The 25,380-nt window shown below is 50.1% G+C and overlaps 1 protein-coding gene across 5 annotated transcripts in view; it reads left to right on the top strand.

Annotated features, from left to right (window-relative positions):
- Positions 1 to 25,380, top strand: part of LOC106591299 (butyrophilin-like protein 2) — a 111,439-nt gene that overhangs the window by 39,667 nt on the left and 46,392 nt on the right. For 3 of the 5 annotated variants that reach the window (XM_045712121.1, XM_045712117.1, XM_045712118.1), the window contains exons 3-8: positions 2,947 to 3,228; positions 3,414 to 3,524; positions 15,143 to 15,172; positions 16,245 to 16,502; positions 19,276 to 19,305; positions 20,042 to 20,299. In XM_045712121.1, the coding sequence (XP_045568077.1) occupies positions 2,947 to 3,228; positions 3,414 to 3,524; positions 15,143 to 15,172; positions 16,245 to 16,502; positions 19,276 to 19,305; positions 20,042 to 20,299 (969 nt within the window). The remainder of the gene's footprint in view (positions 1 to 2,946; positions 3,229 to 3,413; positions 3,525 to 15,142; positions 15,173 to 16,244; positions 16,503 to 19,275; positions 19,306 to 20,041; positions 20,300 to 25,380) is intronic. The other 2 variants (XM_045712120.1, XM_045712119.1) reach the window with 2 other exon arrangements.

Genomic DNA, 25,380 nt, shown 5'->3' with positions numbered 1-25,380 from the left:
CTCTCAGGGTGACCGTAGCCCTGAGGATGTCCCTGTCCAGGCACCTCTCTCTCAGGGTGACCGTAGCCCGGAGGATGTCCCTGTCCAGGCACCTCTCAGGGTGACCGTAACCCTGAGGATGTCCCTGTCCAGGCACCTCTCTCTCAGGGTGACCGTAGCCCGGAGGATGTCCCTGTCCAGGCACCTCTCTCTCAGGGTGACCGTAGCCCTGAGGATTCCCTGTCCAGGCACCTCTCTCTCAGGGTGACCGTAGCCCGGAGGATGTCCCTGTCCAGGCACCTCTCAGGGTGACCGTAGCCCTGAGGATGTCCCTGTCCAGGCACCTCTCTCTCAGGGTGACCGTAGCCCTGAGGATTCCCTGTCCAGGCACCTCTCTCTCAGGGTGACCGTAGCCCGGAGGATGTCCCTGTCCAGGCACCTCTCAGGGTGACCGTAGCCCTGAGGATGTCCCTGTCCAGGCACCTCTCTCTCAGGGTGACCGTAGCCCGGAGGATGTCCCTGTCCAGGCACCTCTCAGGGTGACCGTAGCCCTGAGGATGTCCCTGTCCAGGCACCTCTCTCTCAGGGTGACCGTAGCCCTGAGGATGTCCCTGTCCAGTCACCTCTCTCTCAGGGTGACCGTAGCCCTGAGGATGTCCCTGTCCAGGCACCTCTCTCTCAGGGTGACCGTAGCCCGGGGGATGTCCCTGTCCAGGCTCCTCTCTCTCAGGGTGACCGTAGCCCGGAGGATGTCCCTGTCCAGGCACCTCTCTCTCAGGGTGGAGCGTAGCCCGGAGGATGTCCCTGTCCAGTCACCTCTCTTTCAGGGTGACCGTAGCCCTGAGGATGTCCCTGTCCAGGCACCTCTCTCTCAGGGTGACCGTAGCCCGGGGGATGTCCCTGTCCAGGCTCCTCTCTCTCAGGGTGACCGTAGCCCGGAGGATGTCCCTGTCCAGGCACCTCTCTCTCAGGGTGGAGCGTAGCCCGGAGGATGTCCCTGTCCAGTCACCTCTCTCTCAGGGTGACCGTAGCCCTGAGGATGTCCCTGTCCAGGCACCTCTCTCTCAGGGTGGAGCGTAGCTGGCACACCTCTACAGGTCCCCTGGTCTGGGTCATATCAAGGAAAGGGTCCCCAGACGCCCCCTGTTTTCCAACCTGATGGCTCACTCCCATGGGGGGGACCTCTCCTCTGCCTCTCCGTTGCCCCTGCGTGAGTCTCTCTGCTGTGGGGGAGGGGGAGCAGGCTTGGGTAATGGTTTCCTGTTGAAGTAAACCTTCTCCCGTACTACTGGCTCAGAGGCTGGCACCGTGGCCACACCCTGTTTGATTGGGCTTGGATGCATACTGCAACACAGAAACACGGAGACTTACAAAACAGTGTATATAGGAAATGTGCTACATACTTAGACTTTCTGCATAATTCACATGTTCAAGACATAACATTATTACTTTAGACTTATTGAAAAAGTCTATATAATTTTCTCCACCATTTTCCCATTTCCTGCTGTAGATTTACAGTTAATTCAATCGCATAATGAAATCACGGTGGAATACATTGTGAGGCAAATATAAATTACTTTAAAATTGCCAGTCAATACATTTAAAGGTTACACATGAACATCAATAGGCATGAATGTCAATAATATGAATCAGTGTGTGTAGATTATAATTAAACTAAATAAATACCTGCTGTCATTACACCTAATTATCTGGAGCAGATATTTACCGAATCCGAGGGCAGTGATCTGTTTTATCTGGTATCTGTGTAGGTGTTGTATCTCAGCCAGTGATCTGTTTTATCTGGTATCTGTGTAGGTGCTGTATCTCAGCCAGTGATCTCTGTTTTATCTTGTATCTGTAGGTGCTGTATCTCAGCCAGTGATCTGTTTTATCTGGTATCTGTGTAGGTGCTGTATCTCAGCCAGTGATCTGTTTTATCTTGTATCTGTGTAGGTGCTGTATCTCAGCCAGTGATCTCTGTTTTATCTGGTATCTGTGTAGGTGCTGTATCTCAGCCAGTGATCTGTTTTATCTGGTATCTGTGTAGGTGCTGTATCTCAGCCAGTGATCTGTTTTATCTGGTATCTGTGTAGGTGCTGTATCTCAGCCAGTGATCTGTTTTATCTGGTATCTGTGTAGGTGCTGTATCTCAGCCAGTGATCTGTTTTATCTTGTATCTGTGTAGGTGCTGTATCTCAGCCAGTGATCTGTTTTATCTGGTATCTGTGTAGGTGCTGTATCTCAGCCAGTGATCTCTGTTTTATCTTGTATCTGTGTAGGTGCTGTATCTCAGCCAGTGATCTGTTTTATCTGGTATCTGTGTAGGTGCTGTATCTCAGCCAGTGATCTGTTTTATCTGGTATCTGTGTAGGTGCTGTATCTCAGCCAGTGATCTGTTTTATCTTGTATCTGTGTAGGTGCTGTATCTCAGCCAGTGATCTGTTTTATCTTGTATCTGTAGGTGCTGTATCTCAGCCAGTGATCTGTTTTATCTGGTGTCTGTATAGGTGCTGTATCTCAGCCAGTGATCTGTTTTATCTTGTATCTGTGTAGGTGCTGTATCTCAGCCAGTGATCTGTTTTATCTGGTATCTGTGTAGGTGCTGTATCTCAGCCAGTGATCTGTTTTATCTGGTATCTGTGTAGGTGCTGTATCTCAGCCAGTGATCTGTTTTATCTGGTATCTGTGTAGGTGCTGTATCTCAGCCAGTGATCTGTTTTATCTGGTATCTGTGTAGGTGCTGTATCTCAGCCAGTGATCTGTTTTATCTGGTATCTGTGTAGGTGCTGTATCTCAGCCAGTGATCTGTTTTATCTGGTATCTGTGTAGGTGCTGTATCTCAGCCAGTGATCTGTTTTATCTGGTATCTGTGTAGGTGCTGTATCTCAGCCAGTGATCTGTTTTATCTGGTATCTGTGTAGGTGCTGTATCTCAGCCAGTGATCTGTTTTATCTGGTATCTGTGTAGGTGCTGTATCTCAGCCAGTGATCTCTATTGATGGAACCAAAGGCTGGGGGGTGGTCCTGAAGTGTGAGTCTGGAGGCTGGTTTCCTGAACCTGAGATGGAGTGGCTGGACAGTTCTGGAACCATCCTCCCTGCTGATGGACCTCCAGAGATACACAGGGAGGAGGACCTCTACGCTGTGAGACGACATGTCACCGTGAACCAGACTGACACCAACAGGTTCACCTGTAGAGTTAAACAGCCGGAGATCAACCACCTGAAGGAGACAGAGATTCATGTCCCAGGTGAAGTCTTCATTGGTTAACCCAAATACCTGAGACCCCTAGTTAGTTAGACTAGTTAGTGGAGGACGGTTTCCTAGGGGATGACCTGATTGGTCTGTTTTCAGTAGTATTTATAAATGATGCTTTACTTCCTGTACAGTATATATGTAGTGTTGTAATGGTTTGACATGGCTTCTCTGTTTCAGATGAGGTGTTTCCTAAATCACAAGTAGGGTTTATTGTTGGTCTAATAGCAGCAGCTGTTGTAGTTCTTACAGCTTCAGCTGGTGGTGTCTACTGGTGGAGAAAACATAAAGGTGAGTTTAACCTTGATGTCTGACTGGTCCTTGATGTCTCATCATTAAACAATTTCAGTTTTTTAAAATATTTGTATATATTTGCAAAAAATGTCTAAATACCTGTTTTTGCTTTGTCATTATGGGGTGTTGCTTAGATTATAACTAGGAATGATCCATATCCTGTCCATTAGACTCTATTCATTTATACCAGGTTACCTTCAGTCCTGTATTAGATCAGGATATAACTAGGAATGATCCATATCCTGTCCATTAGACTCTATTCATTTATACCAGGTTACCTTCAGTCCTGTATTAGACCAGGATATAACTAGGAATGATCCATATCCTGTCCATTAGACTCTATTCATTTATACCAGGTTACCTTCAGACCTGTATTGGATCAGGATATAACTAGGAATGATCCATATCCTGTCCATTAGACTCTATTAATTTATACCAGGTTACCTTCAGTCCTGTATTGGATCAGGATATAACTAGGAATGACCCATATCCTGTCCATTAGACTCTATTCATTTATACCAGGTTACCTTCAGTCCTGTATTAGATCAGGATATAACTAGGAATGACCCATATCCTGTCCATTAGACTCTATTCATTTATACCAGGTTACCTTCAGTCCTGTATTAGATCAGGATATAACTAGGAATGATCCATATCCTGTCCATTAGACATTCAGCTTGTTGTCGTTGTAGATCACAACATGTTCAGGAGAGTTTTACCTTTTTACTACGGGGTCCAAATAGTTTCTAGCTCAAACAGTTCGGATGGTACAGACATTAAATAATCATTTGCACGCCGAGGTGTCCGATTGTGAAACAGCCAAACAGGATTTTACAGGATTCTACTGGATCTGGAACCTCACCTTGTCTTCAACCTGCGTAAGAACCTCTCTACCTCTGGTTACATATCACTGGAATATAAACCTGATCTAGTCTATCACCTGGGTAAGAACCTCTCTACCTCTGCTTACATATCACTGGAATATAAACCTTATCTAGTCTATCACCTGGGTAAGAACCTCTCTACCTCTGGTTACATATCACTGGAATATAAACCTTATCTAGTCTATCACCTGGGTAAGAACCTCTCTACCTCTGGTTACATATCACTGGAATATAAACCTTATCTAGTCTATCACCTGGGTAAGAACCTCTCTACCTCTGGTTACATATCACTGGAATATAAACCTTATCTAGTCTATCACCTGGGTAAGAACCTCTCTACCTCTGGTTACATATCACTGGAATATAAACCTTATCTAGTCTATCACCTGGGTAAGAACCTCTCTACCTCTGGTTACATATCACTGGAATATAAACCTGATCTAGTCTATCACCTGGGTAAGAACCTCTCTACCTCTGGTTACATATCACTGGAATATAAACCTTATCTAGTCTATCACCTGGGTAAGAACCTCTCTACCTCTGGTTACATATCACTGGAATATAAACCTTATCTAGTCTATCACCTGGGTAAGAACCTCTCTACCTCTGGTTACATATCACTGGAATATAAACCTTATCTAGTCTATCACCTGGGTAAGAACCTCTCTACCTCTGGTTACATATCACTGGAATATAAACCTGATCTAGTCTATCACCTGGGTAAGAACCTCTCTACTGGCTGTACTGGGTAGACCAGAGGAACCAGGCTCTGAGGGGTGACCAGTCCTCTACTGGTTGTACTGGGTAGAGAGGAACCAGGCTCTGAGGGGTGACCAGTCCTCTACTGGCTGTACTGGATAGACCAGAGGAACCAGGCTCTGAGGGGTGACCAGTCCTCTACTGGCTGTACTGGGTAGAGAGGAACCAGGCTCTGAGGGGTGACCAGTCCTCTACTGGCTGTACTGGATAGACCAGAGGAACCAGGCTCTGAGGGGTGACCAGTCCTCTACTGGCTGTACTGGGTAGAGAGGAACCAGGCTCTGAGGGGTGACCAGTCCTCTACTGGCTGTACTGGGTAGACCAGAGGAACCAGGCTATGAGGGGTGACCAGTCCTCTACTGGCTGTACTGGGTAGACCAGAGGAACCAGGCTCTGAGTGGTGACCAGTCCTCTACTGGCTGTACTGGGTAGACCAGAGGAACCAGGCTCTGAGGGGTGACCAGTCCTCTACTGGCTGTACTGGTTAGAGAGGAACCAGGCTCTGAGGGGTGACCAGTCCTCTACTGGCTGTACTGGGTAGAGAGGAACCAGGCTCTGAGGGGTTATCAGTCCTCTACTGGCTGTACTGGGTAGACCAGAGGAACCAGGCTATGAGGGGTGACCAGTCCTCTACTGGCTGTACTGGGTAGAGAGGAACCAGGCTCTGAGGGGTGACCAGTCCTCTACTGGCTGTACTGGGTAGAGAGGAACCAGGCTCTGAGGGGTGACCAGTCCTCTACTGGCTGTACTGGGTAGAGAGGAACCAGGCTCTGAGGGGTGACCAGTCCTCTACTGGCTGTACTGGGTAGAGAGGAACCAGGCTCTGAGGGGTTATCAGTCCTCTACTGGCTGTACTGGGTAGACCAGAGGAACCAGGCTATGAGGGGTGACCAGTCCTCTACTGGCTGTACTGGGTAGAGAGGAACCAGGCTCTGAGGGGTGACCAGTCCTCTACTGGCTGTACTGGGTAGAGAGGAACCAGGCTCTGAGGGGTTATCAGTCCTCTACTGGCTGTACTGGGTAGACCAGAGGAACCAGGCTATGAGGGGTGACCAGTCCTCTACTGGCTGTACTGGGTAGACCAGATGAACCAGGCTCTGAGGGGTGACCAGTCCTCTACTGGCTGTACTGGGTAGAGAGGAACCAGGCTCTGAGGGGTGACCAGTCCTCTACTGGCTGTACTGGGTAGAGAGGAACCAGGCTCTGAGGGGTGACCAGTCCTCTACTGGCTGTACTGGGTAGACCAGAGGAACCAGGCTCTGAGGGGTGACCAGTCCTCTACTGGCTGTACTGGGTAGACCAGAGGAACCAGGCTCTGAGGGGTGACCAGTCCTCTACTGGCTGTACTGGGTAGAGAGGAACCAGGCTCTGAGGGGTGACCAGTCCTCTACTGGCTGTACTGGGTAGACCAGAGGAACCAGGTTCTGAGGGGTGACCAGTCCTCTACTGGCTGTACTGGGTAGACCAGAGGAAGCAGGCTCTGAGGGGTGACCAGTCCTCTACTGGCTGTACTGGGTAGAGAGGAACCAGGCTCTGAGGGGTGACCAGTCCTCTACTGGCTGTACTGGGTAGACCAGAGGAACCAGGCTCTGAGGGGTGACCAGTTCTCTACTGGCTGTACTGGGTAGACCAGAGGAACCAGGCTCTGAGGGGTGACCAGTCCTCTACTGGCTGTACTGGGTAGACCAGAGGAACCAGGTTCTGAGGGGTGACCAGTCCTCTACTGGCTGTACTGGGTAGACCAGAGGAACCAGGCTCTGAGGGGTGACCAGTCCTCTAGTGGCTGTACTGGGTAGAGAGGAACCAGGCTGAGGGGTGACCAGTCCTCTACTGGCTGTACTGGGTAGACCAGAGGAACCAGGCTCTGAGGGGTGACCAGTCCTCTACTGGCTGTACTGGGTAGACCAGAGGAACCAGGCTCTGAGGGGTGACCAGTCCTCTACTGGCTGTACTGGGTAGACCAGAGGAACCAGGCTCTGAGGTGTGACCAGTCCTCTACTGGCTGTACTGGGTAGACCAGAGGAACCAGGCTCTGAGGGGTGACCAGTCCTCTACTGGCTGTACTGGGTAGACCAGAGGAACCAGGCTCTGAGGGGTGACCAGTCCTCTACTGGCTGTACTGGGTAGACCAGAGGAACCAGGCTCTGAGGGGTGACCAGTCCTCTACTGGCTGTACTGGGTAGACCAGAGGAACCAGGCTCTGAGGGGTGACCAGTCCTCTACTGGCTGTACTGGGTAGAGAGGAACCAGGCTCTGAGGGGTGACCAGTCCTCTACTGGCTGTACTGGCTAGACCAGAGGAACCAGGCTCTGAGGGGTGACCAGTCCTCTACTGGCTGTACTGGGTAGACCAGAGGAACCAGGTTCTGAGGGGTGACCAGTCCTCTACTGGCTGTACTGGGTAGACCAGAGGAACCAGGCTCTGAGGGGTGACCAGTCCTCTACTGGCTGTACTGGGTAGACCAGAGGAACCAGGCTCTGAGGGGTGACCAGTCCTCTAGTGGCTGTACTGGGTAGAGAGGAACCAGGCTGAGGGGTGACCAGTCCTCTACTGGCTGTACTGGGTAGACCAGAGGAACCAGGCTCTGAGGGGTGACCAGTCCTCTACTGGCTGTACTGGGTAGACCAGAGGAACCAGGCTCTGAGGGGTGACCAGTCCTCTACTGGCTGTACTGGGTAGACCAGAGGAACCAGGCTCTGAGGTGTGACCAGTCCTCTACTGGCTGTACTGGGTAGACCAGAGGAACCAGGCTCTGAGGGGTGACCAGTCCTCTACTGGCTGTACTGGGTAGACCAGAGGAACCAGGCTCTGAGGGGTGACCAGTCCTCTACTGGCTGTACTGGGTAGACCAGAGGAACCAGGCTCTGAGGGGTGACCAGTCCTCTACTGGCTGTACTGGGTAGAGAGGAACCAGGCTCTGAGGGGTGACCAGTCCTCTACTGGCTGTACTGGGTAGACCAGAGGAACCAGGCTCTGAGGGGTGACCAGTCCTCTACTGGCTGTACTGGCTAGACCAGAGGAACCAGGCTCTGAGGGGTGACCAGTCCTCTACTGGCTGTACTGGGCAGAGAGGAACCAGGCTCTGAGGGGTGACCAGTCCTCTACTGGCTGTACTGGGTAGAGAGGAACCAGGCTCTGAGGGGTGACCAGTCCTCTACTGGCTGTACTGGGTAGACCAGAGGAACCAGGCTCTGAGGGGTGACCAGTCCTCTACTGGCTGTACTGGGTAGAGAGGAACCAGGCTCTGAGGGGTGACCATTACTCTACTGGCTGTACTGGGTAGAGAGGAACCAGGCTCTGAGGGGTGACCAGTCCTCTACTGGCTGTACTGGGTAGAGAGGAACCAGGCTCTGAGGGGTGTCCAGTCCTCTACTGGCTGTACTGGCTAGACCAGAGGAACCAGGCTCTGAGGGGTGACCAGTCCTCTACTGGCTGTACTGGGTAGACCAGAGGAACCAGGCTCTGAGGGGTGACCAGTCCTCTACTGGCTGTACTGGGTAGAGAGGAACCAGGTTCTGAGGGGTGACCAGTCCTCTACTGGCTGTACTGGGTAGACCAGAGGAACCAGGCTCTGAGGGGTGACCAGTCCTCTACTGGCTGTACTGGTTAGAGAGGAACCAGGCTCTGAGGGGTGACCAGTCCTCTACTGGCTGTACTGGGTAGACCAGAGGAACCAGGCTCTGAGGGGTGACCAGTCCTCTACTGGCTGTACTGGGTAGAGAGGAACCAGGCTCTGAGGGGTGACCAGTCCTCTACTGGCTGTACTGGGTAGACCAGAGGAACCAGGCTCTGAGGGGTGACCAGTCCTCTACTGGCTGTACTGGGTAGAGAGGAACCAGGCTCTGAGGGGTGACCAGTCCTCTACTGGTTGTACTGGGTAGAGAGGAACCAGGCTCTGAGGGGCGACCAGTACTCTACTGGCTGTACTGGGTAGAGAGGAACCAGGCTCTGAGGGGCGACCAGTACTCTACTGGCTGTACTGGGTAGAGAGGAACCAGGCTCTGAGGGGTGACCAGTCCTCTACTGGCTGTACTGGGTAGAGAGGAACCAGGCTCTGAGGGGTGACCAGTCCTCTACTGGCTGTACTGGGTAGAGAGGAACCAGGCTCTGAGGGGTGTCCAGTCCTCTACTGGCTGTACTGGCTAGACCAGAGGAACCAGGCTCTGAGGGGTGATCAGTCCTCTACTGGCTGTACTGGGTAGACCAGAGGAACCAGGCTCTGAGGGGTGACCAGTCCTCTACTGGCTGTACTGGGTAGAGAGGAACCAGGCTCTGAGGGGTGACCAGTCCTCTACTGGCTGTACTGGATAGACCAGAGGAACCAGGCTCTGAGGGGTGACCAGTCCTCTACTGGCTGTACTGGGTAGACCAGAGGAACCAGGCTCTGAGGGGTGACCAGTCCTCTACTGGCTGTACTGGGTAGACCAGAGGAACCAGGCTCTGAGGGGTGACCAGTCCTCTACTGGCTGTACTGTGTAGAGAGGAACCAGGCTCTGAGGGGTGACCAGTCCTCTACTGGCTGTACTGGGTAGACCAGAGGAACCAGGCTCTGAGGGGTGACCAGTCCTCTACTGGCTGTACTGGGTAGACCAGAGGAACCAGGCTCTGAGGGGTGACCAGTACTCTACTGGCTGTACGGGGTAGAGAGGAACCAGGCTCTGAGGGGTGACCAGTCCTCTACTGGTTGTACTGGGTAGAGGGGAACCAGGCTATGAGGGGTGACCAGTCCTCTACTGGCTGTACTGGGTAGAGAGGAACCAGGCTCTGAGGGGTGACCAGTCCTCTACTGGCTGTACTGGGTAGACCAGAGGAACCAGGCTCTGAGGGGTGACCAGTCCTCTACTGGCTGTACTTGGTAGACCAGAGGAACCAGGCTCTGAGGGGTGACCAGTCCTCTACTGGCTGTACTGGATAGAGAGGAACCAGGCTCTGAGGGGTGACCAGTCCTCTACTGGCTGTACTGGGTAGAGAGGAACCAGGCTCTGAGGGGTGACCAGTCCTATACTGGCTGTACTGGGTAGACCAGAGGAACCAGGCTCTGAGGTGTGACCAGTCCTCTACTGGCTGTACTGGGTAGAGAGGAACCAGGCTCTGAGGGGTGACCAGTACTCTACTGGCTGTACTGGGTAGAGAGGAACCAGGCTCTGAGGGGTGACCAGTCCTATACTGGCTGTACTGGGTAGACCAGAGGAACCAGGCTCTGAGGGGTGACCAGTCCTATACTGGCTGTACTGGATAGACCAGAGGAACCAGGCTCTGAGGGGTAACCAGTCCTCTACTGGCTGTACTGGGTAGACCAGAGGAACCAGGCTCTGAGGGGTGACCAGTACTCTACTGGCTGTACTGGGTAGAGAGGAACCAGGCTCTGAGGTGTGACCAGTCCTCTACTGGCTGTACTGGGTAGACCAGAGGAACCAGGCTCTGAGGGGTGACCAGTCCTATACTGGCTGTACTGGGTAGAGAGGAACCAGGCTCTGAGAGGTGACCAGTACTCTACTGGCTGTACTGGGTAGAGAGGAACCAGGCTCTGAGGGGTGACCAGTCCTCTACTGGCTGTACTGGGTAGAGAGGAACCAGGCTCTGAGGGGTGACCAGTACTCTACTGGCTGTACTGGGTAGAGAGGAACCAGGCTCTGAGGGGTGACCAGTCCTCTACTGGCTGTACTGGGTAGAGAGGAACCAGGCTCTGAGGGGTGACCAGTCCTCTACTGGCTGTACTGGGTAGAGAGGAACCAGGCTCTGAGGGGTGACCAGTCCTCTACTGGCTGTACTGGGTAGACCAGAGGAACCAGGTTCTGAGGGGTGACCAGTCCTCTACTGGCTGTACTGGGTAGAGAGGATCCAGGCTCTGAGGGGTGACCAGTCCTCTACTGGTTGTACTGGGTAGAGAGGAACCAGGCTCTGAGGGGTGACCAGTCCTCTACTGGCTGTACTGGATAGACCAGAGGAACCAGGCTCTGAGGGGTGACCAGTCCTCTACTGGCTGTACTGGGTAGAGAGGAACCAGGCTCTGAGGCGTGACCAGTCCTCTACTGGCTGTACTGGGTAGAGAGGAACCAGGCTCTGAGGGGTGAACAGTCCTCTACTGGCTGTACTGGGTAGAGAGGAACCAGGCTCTGAGGGGTGACCAGTCCTCTACTGGCTGTACTGGGTAGACCAGAGGAACCAGGCTCTGAGGGGTGACCAGTCCTATACTGGCTGTACTGGGTAGAGAGGAACCAGGCTCTGAGAGGTGACCAGTACTCTACTGGCTGTACTGGGTAGAGAGGAACCAGGCTCTGAGGGGTGACCAGTCCTCTACTGGCTGTACTGGGTAGAGAGGAACCAGGCTCTGAGGGGTGACCAGTCCTCTACTGGCTGTACTGGGTAGAGAGGAACCAGGCTCTGAGGGGTGACCAGTCCTCTACTGACTGTACTGGGTAGACCAGAGGAACCAGGCTCTGAGGGGTGACCAGTCCTCTACTGGCTGTACTGGGTAGACCAGAGGAACCAGGCTCTGAGGGGTGACCAGTCCTCTACTGGCTGTACTGGGTAGAGAGGAACCAGGCTCTGAGGGGTGACCAGTCCTCTACTGGCTGTACTGGGTAGACCAGAGGAACCAGGTTCTGAGGGGTGACCAGTCCTCTACTGGCTGTACTGGGTAGACCAGAGGAAGCAGGCTCTGAGGGGTGACCAGTCCTCTACTGGCTGTACTGGGTAGAGAGGAACCAGGCTCTGAGGGGTGACCAGTCCTCTACTGGCTGTACTGGGTAGACCAGAGGAACCAGGCTCTGAGGGGTGACCAGTTCTCTACTGGCTGTACTGGGTAGACCAGAGGAACCAGGCTCTGAGGGGTGACCAGTCCTCTACTGGCTGTACTGGGTAGACCAGAGGAACCAGGTTCTGAGGGGTGACCAGTCCTCTACTGGCTGTACTGGGTAGACCAGAGGAACCAGGCTCTGAGGGGTGACCAGTCCTCTAGTGGCTGTACTGGGTAGAGAGGAACCAGGCTGAGGGGTGACCAGTCCTCTACTGGCTGTACTGGGTAGACCAGAGGAACCAGGCTCTGAGGGGTGACCAGTCCTCTACTGGCTGTACTGGGTAGACCAGAGGAACCAGGCTCTGAGGGGTGACCAGTCCTCTACTGGCTGTACTGGGTAGACCAGAGGAACCAGGCTCTGAGGTGTGACCAGTCCTCTACTGGCTGTACTGGGTAGACCAGAGGAACCAGGCTCTGAGGGGTGACCAGTCCTCTACTGGCTGTACTGGGTAGACCAGAGGAACCAGGCTCTGAGGGGTGACCAGTCCTCTACTGGCTGTACTGGGTAGAGAGGAACCAGGCTCTGAGGGGTGACCAGTCCTCTACTGGCTGTACTGGGTAGACCAGAGGAACCAGGCTCTGAGGGGTGACCAGTCCTCTACTGGCTGTACTGGCTAGACCAGAGGAACCAGGCTCTGAGGGGTGACCAGTCCTCTACTGGCTGTACTGGGCAGAGAGGAACCAGGCTCTGAGGGGTGACCAGTCCTCTACTGGCTGTACTGGGTAGAGAGGAACCAGGCTCTGAGGGGTGACCAGTCCTCTACTGGCTGTACTGGGTAGACCAGAGGAACCAGGCTCTGAGGGGTGACCAGTCCTCTACTGGCTGTACTGGGTAGAGAGGAACCAGGCTCTGAGGGGTGACCATTACTCTACTGGCTGTACTGGGTAGAGAGGAACCAGGCTCTGAGGGGTGACCAGTCCTCTACTGGCTGTACTGGGTAGAGAGGAACCAGGCTCTGAGGGGTGTCCAGTCCTCTACTGGCTGTACTGGCTAGACCAGAGGAACCAGGCTCTGAGGGGTGACCAGTCCTCTACTGGCTGTACTGGGTAGACCAGAGGAACCAGGCTCTGAGGGGTGACCAGTCCTCTACTGGCTGTACTGGGTAGACCAGAGGAACCAGGCTCTGAGGGGTGACCAGTCCTCTACTGGCTGTACTGGGTAGAGAGGAACCAGGCTCTGAGGGGTGACCAGTCCTCTACTGGCTGTACTGGGTAGACCAGAGGAACCAGGCTCTGAGGGGTGACCAGTCCTCTACTGGCTGTACTGGGTAGAGAGGAACCAGGCTCTGAGGGGTGACCAGTCCTCTACTGGTTGTACTGGGTAGAGAGGAACCAGGCTCTGAGGGGTGACCAGTCCTCTACTGGCTGTACTGGGTAGAGAGGAACCAGGCTCTGAGGGGCGACCAGTACTCTACTGGCTGTACTGGGTAGAGAGGAACCAGGCTCTGAGGGGCGACCAGTACTCTACTGGCTGTACTGGGTAGAGAGGAACCAGGCTCTGAGGGGTGACCAGTCCTCTACTGGCTGTACTGGGTAGAGAGGAACCAGGCTCTGAGGGGTGACCAGTCCTCTACTGGCTGTACTGGGTAGAGAGGAACCAGGCTCTGAGGGGTGTCCAGTCCTCTACTGGCTGTACTGGCTAGACCAGAGGAACCAGGCTCTGAGGGGTGACCAGTCCTCTACTGGCTGTACTGGGTAGACCAGAGGAACCAGGCTCTGAGGGGTGACCAGTCCTCTACTGGCTGTACTGGGTAGACCAGAGGAACCAGGCTCTGAGGGGCGACCAGTCCTCTACTGGCTGTACTGGGTAGAGAGGAACCAGGCTCTGAGGGGTGACCAGTCCTCTACTGGCTGTACTGGGTAGAGAGGAACCAGGCTCTGAGGGGTGACCAGTCCTCTACTGGCTGTACTGGGTAGAAAGGAACCAGGCTCTGAGGGGTGACCAGTCCTCTACTGGCTGTACTGGGTAGACCAGAGGAACCAGGCTCTGAGGGGTGACCAGTCCTCTACTGGCTGTACTGGGTAGAGATGAACCAGGCTCTGAGGGGTGACCAGTCCTCTACTGGCTGTACTGGGTAGACCAGAGGAACCAGGTTCTGAGGGGTGACCAGTCCTCTATTGGCTGTACTGGGTAGAGAGGAACCAGGCTCTGAGGGGTGACCAGTCCTCTACTGGCTGTACTGGGTAGAGAGGAACCAGGCTCTGAGGGGTGACCAGTCCTCTACTGGCTGTACTGGGTAGACCAGAGGAACCAGGCTCTGAGGGGTGACCAGTCCTCTACTGGCTGTACTGGGTAGAGGGGAACCAGGCTCTGAGGGGTGACCAGTCCTCTACTGGCTGTGCTGGGTAGAGAGGAACCAGGCTCTGAGGGGTGACCAGGATATAACTAGGAATGACCCATATCCTGTCCATTAGACTCTATTCATTTATACCAGGTTACCTTCAGACCTGTATTGGATCAGGATATAACTAGGAATGACCCATATCCTGTCCATTAGACTCTATTCATTTATACCAGGTTACCTTCAGTCCTGTATTGGATCAGGATATAACTAGGAATGATCCATATCCTGTCCATTAGACTCTATTCATTTATACCAGGTTACCTTCAGTCCTGTATTGGATCAGGATATAACTAGGAATGATCCATATCCTGTCCATTAGACTCTATTCATTTATACCAGGTTACCTTCAGTCCTGTATTAGATCAGGATATAACTAGGAATGATCCATATCCTGTCCATTAGACTCTATTCATTTATACCAGGTTACCTTCAGTCCTGTATTGGATCAGGATATAACTAGGAATGATCCATATCCTGTCCATTAGACTCTATTCATTTATACCAGGTTACCTTCAGTCCTGTATTGGATCAGGATATAACTAGGAATGATCCATATCCTGTCCATTAGACTCTATTCATTTATACCAGGTTACCTTCAGTCCTGTATTGGATCAGGATATAACTATATATAGGTACCAGTGTGAAGCTTGTAGAGCAAAACGGGTGAATTACCTTTTTAGACCCCCAGACACTAAAGTCAGAGTTTAGTTTAGCATTATGCTAATTAGATTACCGAGTGGAACAGACATCCAGGCTTTTAATGATTATTAATTATTATTGTACTTTTTACTATTGTGCTTTTACACATTTGTTGTCTTTTGTCTACAGAGAAGCAAAGACAACGATTGGAAGAACTATGTAAGTGGGCTGTTGTCTTGTTAGAGTTTCACATAAAGAGATTATGATTATTACTATAATACTGATGGGTCAACTGTTAATCACAGACCTCATGGTTTATTACTATAATACTGATGGGTCAACTGTTAATCACAGACCTCATGGTTTATTACTATAATACTGATGGGTCAACTGTTAATCACAGACCTCATGGTTTATTACTATAATACTGATGGGTCAACTGTTAATCACAGACCTCATGGTTTATTACTATAATACTGATGGGTCAACTGTTAATCACAGACCTCATGGTTTATTACTATAATACTGATGGGTCAACTGTTAATCACAGACCTCATGGTTTATTACTATAATACTGATGGGTCAACTGTTAATCACAGACCTCATGGTTTATTACTATAATACTGATGGGTCAACTGTTAATCACAGACCTCATGGTTTTGTCTTGTTCTACAGTATATAACTCTACATCTAACCTGTCTAGTAATGTCCTCTTGTTCTACAGTATATAACTCTACATCTAACCTGACTAGTAATGTCCTCTTGTTCTACAGTATATAACTCTACATCTAACCTGTCTAGTAATGTCCTCTTGTTCTACAGTATATAACTCTACATCTAACCTGACTAGTAATGTCCTCTTGTTCTACAGTATATAACTCTACATCTAACCTGACTAGTAATGTCCTCTTGTTCTACAGTATATAACTCTACATCTAACCTGACTAGTAATGTCCTCTTGTTCTACAGTATATAACTCTACATCTAACCTGACTAGTAAAGTCCTCTTGTTCTACAGTATATAACTCTACATCTAACCTGACTAGTAATGTCCTCTTGTTCTACAGTATATAACTCTACATCTAACCTGACTAGTAATGTCCTCTTGTTCTACAGTATATAACTCTACATCTAACCTGACTAGTAATGTCCTCTTGTTCTACAGTATATAACTCTACATCTAACCTGTCTAGTAATGTCCTCTTGTTCTACAGTATATAACTCTACATCTAACCTGACTAGTAAAGTCCTCTTGTTCTACAGTATATAACTCTACATCTAACCTGTCTAGGTGATGCCTGGTTTGTGGACAGACACAAGGATGACCTCATTCAGAGGGTTTCCGAGGGGAAATCCATAGCATCTGAGCTGCACAAGAAGGACTTGATCCCTGATGAGATGAACTCTCAGATCAGTGCTGCCGGGACCAGACAGGACCAGATGAGACTGTTGTTCAAGGCCCTAGAAGAAGCAGAAAACACAACAAGAGTGAAATCAGCATTTTACAGGATTCTACTGCGTCTGGAACCTTATCTAGTCTATCACCTGGGTAAGAACCTCTCTACCTCTGGTTACATATCACTGGAATATAAACCTTATCTAGTCTATCACCTGGGTAAGAACCTCTCTACCTCTGGTTACATATCACTGGAATATAAACCTTATCTAGTCTATCACCTGGGTAAGAACCTCTCTACCTCTGGTTACATATCACTGGAATATAAACCTTATCTAGTCTATCACCTGGGTAAGAACCTCTCTACCTCTGGTTACATATCACTGGAATATAAACCTTATCTAGTCTATTACCTGGGTAAGAACCTCTCTACCTCTGGTTACATATCACTGGAATATAAACCTGATCTAGTCTATCACCTGGGTAAGAACCTCTCTACCTCTGGTTACATATCACTGGAATATAAACCTTATCTAGTCTATCACCTGGGTAAGAACCTCTCTACCTCTGGTTACATATCACTGGAATATAAACCGTATCTAGTCTATCACCTGGGTAAGAACCTCTCTACCTCTGGTTACATATCACTGGAATATAAACCTGATCTAGTCTATCACCTGGGTAAGAACCTCTCTACCTCTGCTTACATATCACTGGAATATAAACCTTATCTAGTCTATCACCTGGGTAAGAACCTCTCTACCTCTGGTTACATATCACTGGAATATAAACCTTATCTAGTCTATCACCTGGGTGAGAACCTCTCTACCTCTGGTTACATATCACTGGAATATAAACCTTATCTAGTCTATCACCTGGGTAAGAACCTCTCTACCTCTGGTTACATATCACTGGAATATAAACCTGATCTAGTCTATCACCTGGGTAAGAACCTCTCTACCTCTGGTTACATATCACTGGAATATAAACCTCATCTAGTCTATCACCTGGGTAAGAACCTCTCTACCTCTGGTTACATATCACTGGAATATAAACCTTATCTAGTCTATCACCTGGGTAAGAACCTCTCTACCTCTGGTTACATATCACTGGAATATAAACCTTATCTAGTCTATCACCTGGGTAAGAACCTCTCTACCTCTGGTTACATATCACTGGAATATAAACCTCATCTAGTCTATCACCTGGGTAAGAACCTCTCTACCTCTGGTTACATATCACTGGAATATAAACCTTATCTAGTCTATCACCTGGGTAAGAACCTCTCTACCTCTGGTTACATATCACTGGAATATAAACCTTATCTAGTCTATCACCTGGGTAAGAACCTCTCTACCTCTGGTTACATATCACTGGAATATAAACCTTATCTAGTCTATCACCTGGGTAAGAACCTCTACTGGCTGTACTGGGTAGACCAGAGGAACCAGGCTCTGAGGGGTGACCAGTCCTCTACTGGCTGTACTGGGTAGACCAGAGGAACCAGGCTCTGAGGGGTGACCAGTCCTCTACTGGCTGTACTGGGTAGACCAGAGGAACCAGGCTCTGAGGGGTGACCAGTCCTCTACTGGCTGTACTGGGTAGAGAGGAACCAGGCTCTGAGGGGTGGCCAGTCCTCTACTGGCTGTACTGGGTAGAGAGGAACCAGGCTCTGAGGGGTGACCAGTCCTCTACTGGCTGTACTGGGTAGAGAGGAACCAGGATCTGAGGGGTGACCAGTCCTCTACTGACTGTACTGGGTAGACCAGAGGAACCAGGCTCTGAGGGGTGACCAGTCCTCTACTGGCTGTACTGGGTAGACCAGAGGAACCAGGCTCTGAGGGGTGACCAGTCCTCTACTGGCTGTACTGGGTAGACCAGAGGAACCAGGCTCTGAGGGGTGACCAGTCCTCTACTGGCTGTACTGGGTGGAGAGGAACCAGGCTCTGAGGGGTGACCAGTCCTCTACTGGCTGTACTGGGTAGACCAGAGGAACCAGGCTCTGAGGGGTGACCAGTCCTCTACTGGCTGTACTGGGTAGACCAGAGGAACCAGGCTCTGAGGGGTGACCAGTCCTCTACTGGCTGTACTGGGTATAGAGGAACCAGGCTCTGAGGGGTGACCAGTCCTCTACTGGCTGTACTGGGTGGAGAGGAACCAGGCTCTGAGGGGTGACCAGTCCTCTACTGGCTGTACTGGGTAGACCAGAGGAACCAGGCTCTGAGGGGTGACCAGTCCTCTACTGGCTGTGCTGGGTAGAGAGGAACCAGGCTCTGAGGGGTGACCAGGATATAACTAGGAATGACCCATATCCTGTCCATTAGACTCTATTCATTTATACCAGGTTACCTTCAGACCAGTCCTGTATTAGATCAGGATATAACTAGGAATGACCCATATCCTGTCCATTAGACTCTATTCATTTATACCAGGTTACCTTCAGTCCTGTATTGGATCAGGATATAACTAGGAATGATCCATATCCTGTCCATTAGACTCTATTCATTTATACCAGGTTACCTTCAGACCAGTCCTGTATTGGATCAGGATATAACTAGGAATGATCCATATCCTGTCCATTAGACTCTATTCATTTATACCAGGTTACCTTCAGTCCTGTATTAGATCAGGATATAACTAGGAATGATCCATATCCTGTCCATTAGACTCTATTCATTTATACCAGGTTACCTTCAGTCCTGTATTGGATCAGGATATAACTATATATAGGTACCAGTGTGAAGCTTGTAGAGCAAAACGGGTGAAATACCTTTTTAGACCCCCAGACACTAAAGTCAGAGTTTAGTTTAGCATTATGCTAATTAGATTACCGAGTGGAACAGACATCCAGGCTTTTAATGATTATTAATTATTATTGTACTTTTTACTATTGTGCTTTTACACATTTGTTGTCTTTTGTCTACAGAGGAGCAAAGACAACGATTGGAAGAACTACGTAAGTGGGCTGTTGTCTTGTTAGAGTTTCACATAAAGAGATTATGATTATTACTATAATACTGATGGGTCAACTGTTAATCACAGACCTCATGGTTTATTACTATAATACTGATGGGTCAACTGTTAATCACAGACCTCATGGTTTATTACTATAATACTGATGGGTCAACTGTTAATCACAGACCTCATGGTTTATTACTATAATACTGATGGGTCAACTGTTAATCACAGACCTCATGGTTTATTACTATAATACTGATGGGTCAACTGTTAATCACAGACCTCATGGTTTTGTCTTGTTCTACAGTATATAACTCTACATCTAACCTGACTAGTAATGTCCTCTTGTTCTACAGTATATAACTCTACATCTAACCTGACTAGTAATGTCCTCTTGTTCTACAGTATATAACTCTACATCTAACCTGACTAGTAATGTCCTCTTGTTCTACAGTATATAACTCTACATCTAACCTAACTAGTAATGTCCTCTTGTTCTACAGTATATAACTCTACATCTAACCTGTCTAGTAATGTCCTCTTGTTCTACAGTATATAACTCTACATCTAACCTGACTAGTAATGTCCTCTTGTTCTACAGTATATAACTCTACATCTAACCTAACTAGTAATGTCCTCTTGTTCTACAGTATATAACTCTACATCTAACCTGACTAGTAATGTCCTCTTGTTCTACAGTATATAACTCTACATCTGTTTTCTCTCCTGTCTAGGTGATGCCCAGTTTGTGACCAGACACAAGGATCACCTCATTCAGAAGGTTTCCAAGGGGGAATCCATAGCATCTGAGCTGCACCAGAAGGACTTGATCCCTGATGAGATGAACTCTCGGATCAGTGCTGCCAGGACCAGCCAGGACCAGATGAGACTGTTGTTCAAGGCCCTAGAAGAAGCAGAAGACACAACAAGAGTGAAATCAGCATTTTACAGGATTCTACTGGATCTGGAACCTGACCTTGTCAAGGACCTGAGTAAGAACCTCTCTACCTCTGGTTACATATCACTGGAATATAAACCTTATCTAGTCTATCACCTGGGTAAGAACCTCTCTACCTCTGGTTACATATCACTGGAATATAAACCTTATCTAGTCTATCACCTGGGTAAGAACCTCTCTACCTCTGGTTACATATCACTGGAATATAAACCTTATCTAGTCTATCACCTGGGTAAGAACCTCTCTACCTCTGGTTACATATCACTGGAATATAAACCTTATCTAGTCTATCACCTGGGTAAGAACCTCTCTACCTCTGGTTACATATCACTGGAATATAAACCTTATCTAGTCTATCACCTGGGTGAGAACCTCTCTACCTCTGGTTACATATCACTGGAATATAAACCTTATCTAGTCTATCACCTGGGTAAGAACCTCTCTACCTCTGGTTACATATCACTGGAATATAAACCTGATCTAGTCTATCACCTGGGTAAGAACCTCTCTACCTCTGGTTACATATCACTGGAATATAAACCTTATCTAGTCTATCACCTGGGTAAGAACCTCTCTACCTCTGGTTACATATCACTGGAATATAAACCTTATCTAGTCTATCACCTGGGTAAGAACCTCTCTACCTCTGGTTACATATCACTGGAATATAAACCTTATCTAGTCTATCACCTGGGTAAGGACCTCTCTACCTCTGGTTACATATCACTGGAATATAAACCTGATCTAGTCTATCACCTGGGTAAGAACCTCTCTACCTCTGGTTACATATCACTGGAATATAAACCTTATCTAGTCTATCACCTGGGTAAGAACCTCTCTACCTCTGGTTACATATCACTGGAATATAAACCTTATCTAGTCTATCACCTGGGTAAGAACCTCTCTACCTCTGGTTACATATCACTGGAATATAAACCTGATCTAGTCTATCACCTGGGTAAGAACCTCTCTACCTCTGGTTACATATCACTGGAATATAAACCTGATCTAGTCTATCACCTGGGTAAGAACCTCTCTACCTCTGGTTACATATCACTGGAATATAAACCTGATCTAGTCTATCACCTGGGTAAGAACCTCTCTACCTCTGGTTACATATCACTGGAATATAAACCTTATCTAGTCTATCACCTGGGTAAGAACCTCTCTACCTCTGGTTACATATCACTGGAATATAAACCTTATCTAGTCTATCACCTGGGTAAGAACCTCTCTACCTCTGGTTACATATCACTGGAATATAAACCTTATCTAGTCTATCACCTGGGTAAGAACCTCTCTACCTCTGGTTACATATCACTGGAATATAAACCTTATCTAGTCTATCACCTGGGTAAGAACCTCTCTACCTCTGGTTACATATCACTGGAATATAAACCTTACCTAGTCTATCACCTGGGTAAGAACCTCTCTACCTCTGGTTACATATCACTGGAATATAAACCTTATCTAGTCTATCACCTGGGTAAGAACCTCTCTACCTCTGGTTACATATCACTGGAATATAAACCTTATCTAGTCTATCACCTGGGTAAGAACCTCTCTACCTCTGGTTACATATCACTGGAATATAAACCTTATCTAGTCTATCACCTGGGTGAGAACCTCTCTACCTCTGGTTACATATCACTGGAATATAAACCTTATCTAGTCTATCACCTGGGTAAGAACCTCTCTACCTCTGGTTACATATCACTGGAATATAAACCTTATCTAGTCTATCACCTGGGTAAGAACCTCTCTACCTCTGGTTACATATCACTGGAATATAAACCTGATCTAGTCTATCACCTGGGTAAGAACCTCTCTACCTCTGGTTACATATCACTGGAATATAAACCTGATCTAGTCTATCACCTGGGTAAGAACCTCTCTACCTCTGGTTACATATCACTGGAATATAAACCTTATCTAGTCTATCACCTGGGTAAGAACCTCTCTACCTCTGGTTACATATCACTGGAATATAAACCTTATCTAGTCTATCACCTGGGTAAGAACCTCTCTACCTCTGGTTACATATCACTGGAATATAAACCTTATCTAGTCTATCACCTGGGTAAGAACCTCTCTACCTCTGGTTACATATCACTGGAATATAAACCTTATCTAGTCTATCACCTGGGTAAGAACCTCTCTACCTCTGGTTACATATCACTGGAATATAAACCTTATCTAGTCTATCACCTGGGTAAGAACCTCTCTACCTCTGGTTACATATCACTGGAATATAAACCTTATCTAGTCTATCACCTGGGTAAGAACCTCTACTGGCTGTACTGGGTAGACCAGAGGAACCAGGCTCTGAGGGGTGACCAGTCCTCTACTGGCTGTACTGGGTAGACCAGAGGAACCAGGCTCTGAGAGGTGACCAGTCCTCTACTGGCTGTACTGGGTAGAGAGGAACCAGGCTCTGAGGGGTGACCAGTCCTCTACTGGCTGTACTGGGTAGACCAGAGGAACCAGGCTCTGAGGGGTGACCAGTCCTCTACTGGCTGTACTGGGTAGACCAGAGGAACCAGGCTCTGAGGGGTGACCAGTCCTCTACTGGCTGTACTGGGTAGAGAGGAACCAGGCTCTGAGGGGTGACCAGTCCTCTACTGGCTGTACTGGATAGACCAGAGGAACCAGGCTCTGAGGGGTGACCAGTCCTCTACTGGCTGTACTGGGTAGACCAGAGGAACCAGGCTCTGAGGGGTGACCAGTCCTCTATTGGCTGTACTGGTTAGACCAGAGGAACCAGGCTCTGAGGGTTGACCAGTCCTCTACTGGCTGTACTGGGTAGACCAGAGGAACCAGGCTCTGAGGGGTGACCAGTCCTCTTCTGGCTGTACTGGGTAGAGAGGAACCAGGCTCTGAGGGGTGACCAGTCCTCTACTGGCTGTACTGGGTAGAGAGGAACCAGGCTCTGAGGGGTGACCAGTCCTCTACTGGCTGTACTGGGTAGAGAGGAACCAGGCTCTGAGGGGTGACCAGTCCTCTACTGGCTGTACTGGGTAGACCAGAGGAACCAGGCTCTGAGGGGTGACCAGTCCTCTACTGGCTGTACTGGGTAGACCAGAGGAACCAGGCTCTGAGGGGTGGCCAGTCCTCTACTGACTGTACTGGGTAGACCAGAGGAACCAGGCTCTGAGGGGTGACCAGTCCTCTACTGGCTGTACTGGGTAGACCAGAGGAACCAGGCTCTGAGGGGTGACCAGTCCTCTACTGGCTGTACTGGGTAGAGAGGAACCAGGCTCTGAGGGGTGACCAGTCCTCTACTGGCTGTACTGGGTAGACCAGAGGAACCAGGCTCTGAGGGGTGTCCAGTCCTCTACTGGCTGTACTGGGTAGACCAGAGGAACCAGGCTCTGAGGGGTGACCAGTCCTCTACTGGCTGTACTGGGTAGACCAGAGGAACCAGGCTCTGAGGGGTGACCAGTCCTCTGCTGGCTGTACTGGGTAGACCAGAGGAACCAGGCTCTGAGGGGTGACCAGTCCTCTACTGGCTGTACTGGGCAGACCAGAGGAACCAGGCTCTGAGGGGTGACCAGTCCTCTACTGGCTGTACTGGGTAGACAGAAACCAGGCTCTGAGGGGTGACCAGTCCTCTACTGGCTGTACTGGGTAGACCAGAGGAACCAGGCTCTGAGGGGTGACCAGTCCTCTACTGGCTGTACTGGGTAGAGGAACCAGGCTCTGAGGGGTGTCCAGTCCTCTACTGGCTGTACTGGGTAGACCAGAGGAACCAGGCTCTGAGGGGTGACCAGTCCTCTACTGGCTGTACTGGGTAGACCAGAGGAACCGGGCTCTGAGGGGTGACCAGTCCTCTACTGGCTGTACTGGGTAGAGAGGAACCAGGCTCTGAGGGGTGACCAGTCCTCTACTGGCTGTACTGGGTAGAGAGGAACCCGGCTCTGAGGGGTGACCAGTCCTCTACTGGCTGTACTGGGTAGACCAGAGGAACCAGGCTCTGAGGGGTGACCAGTCCTCTACTGGCTGTACTGGGTAGAGAGGAACCAGGCTCTGAGGGGTGACCAGTCCTCTACTGGCTGTACTGGGTAGACCAGAGGAACCAGGCTCTGAGGGGTGACCAGTCCTCTGCTGGCTGTACTGGGTAGACCAGAGGAACCAGGCTCTGAGGGGTGACCAGTCCTCTACTGGCTGTACTGGTTAGACCAGAGGAACCAGGCTCTGAGGGGTGACCAGTCCTCTACTGGCTGTACTGGGTAGAGAGGAACCAAGCTCTGAGGGGTGACCAGTACTCTACTGGCTGTACTGGGTAGAGAGGAACCAGGCTCTGAGGGGTGACCAGTCCTCTACTGGCTGTACTGGGTAGACCAGAGGAACCAGGCTCTGAGGGGTGACCAGTCCTCTACTGGCTGTACTGGGTAGACCAGAGGAACCAGGCTCTGAGGGGTGACCAGTCCTCTACTGGATGTACTGGGTAGAGAGGAACCAGGCTCTGAGGGGTGACCAGTCCTCTACTGGCTGTACTGGGTAGACCAGAGGAACCAGGCTCTGAGGGGTGACCAGTCCTCTACTGGCTGTACTGGGTAGACCAGAGGAACCAGGCTCTGAAGGGTGACCAGTCCTCTACTGGCTGTACTGGGTAGACCAGAGGAACCAGGCTCTGAGGGGTGACCAGTCCTCTACTGGCTGTACTGGGTAGAGAGGAACCAGGCTCTGAGGGGTGACCAGTCCTCTACTGGCTGTACTAGGTAGACCAGAGGAACCAGGCTCTGAGGGGTGACCAGTCCTCTACTGGCTGTACTGGGTAGAGAGGAACCAGGCTCTGAGGGGTGACCAGTCCTCTACTGGCTGTACTGGGTAGAGAGGAACCAGGCTCTTAGGGGTGACCAGTCCTCTACTGGCTGTACTGGGTAGAGAGGAACCAGGCTCTGAGGGGTGACCAGTCCTCTACTGGCTGTACTGGGTAGACCAGAGGAACCAGGCTCTGAGGGGTGACCAGTCCTCTACTGGCTGTACTAGGTAGACCAGAGGAACCAGGCTCTGAGGGGTGACCAGTCCTCTACTGGCTGTACTGGGTAGACCAGAGGAACCAGGTTCTGAGGGGTGACCAGTCCTCTACTGGCTGTACTGGGTAGAGAGGAA

This window comes from Salmo salar, unplaced genomic scaffold (assembly GCF_905237065.1).
Source record: "Salmo salar unplaced genomic scaffold, Ssal_v3.1, whole genome shotgun sequence".
Lineage (NCBI taxonomy): Eukaryota > Metazoa > Chordata > Actinopteri > Salmoniformes > Salmonidae > Salmo > Salmo salar.
The sequence above is the reverse complement of the archived record's forward strand: the minus strand, read 5'-3'. Positions and strand labels throughout refer to the sequence as shown.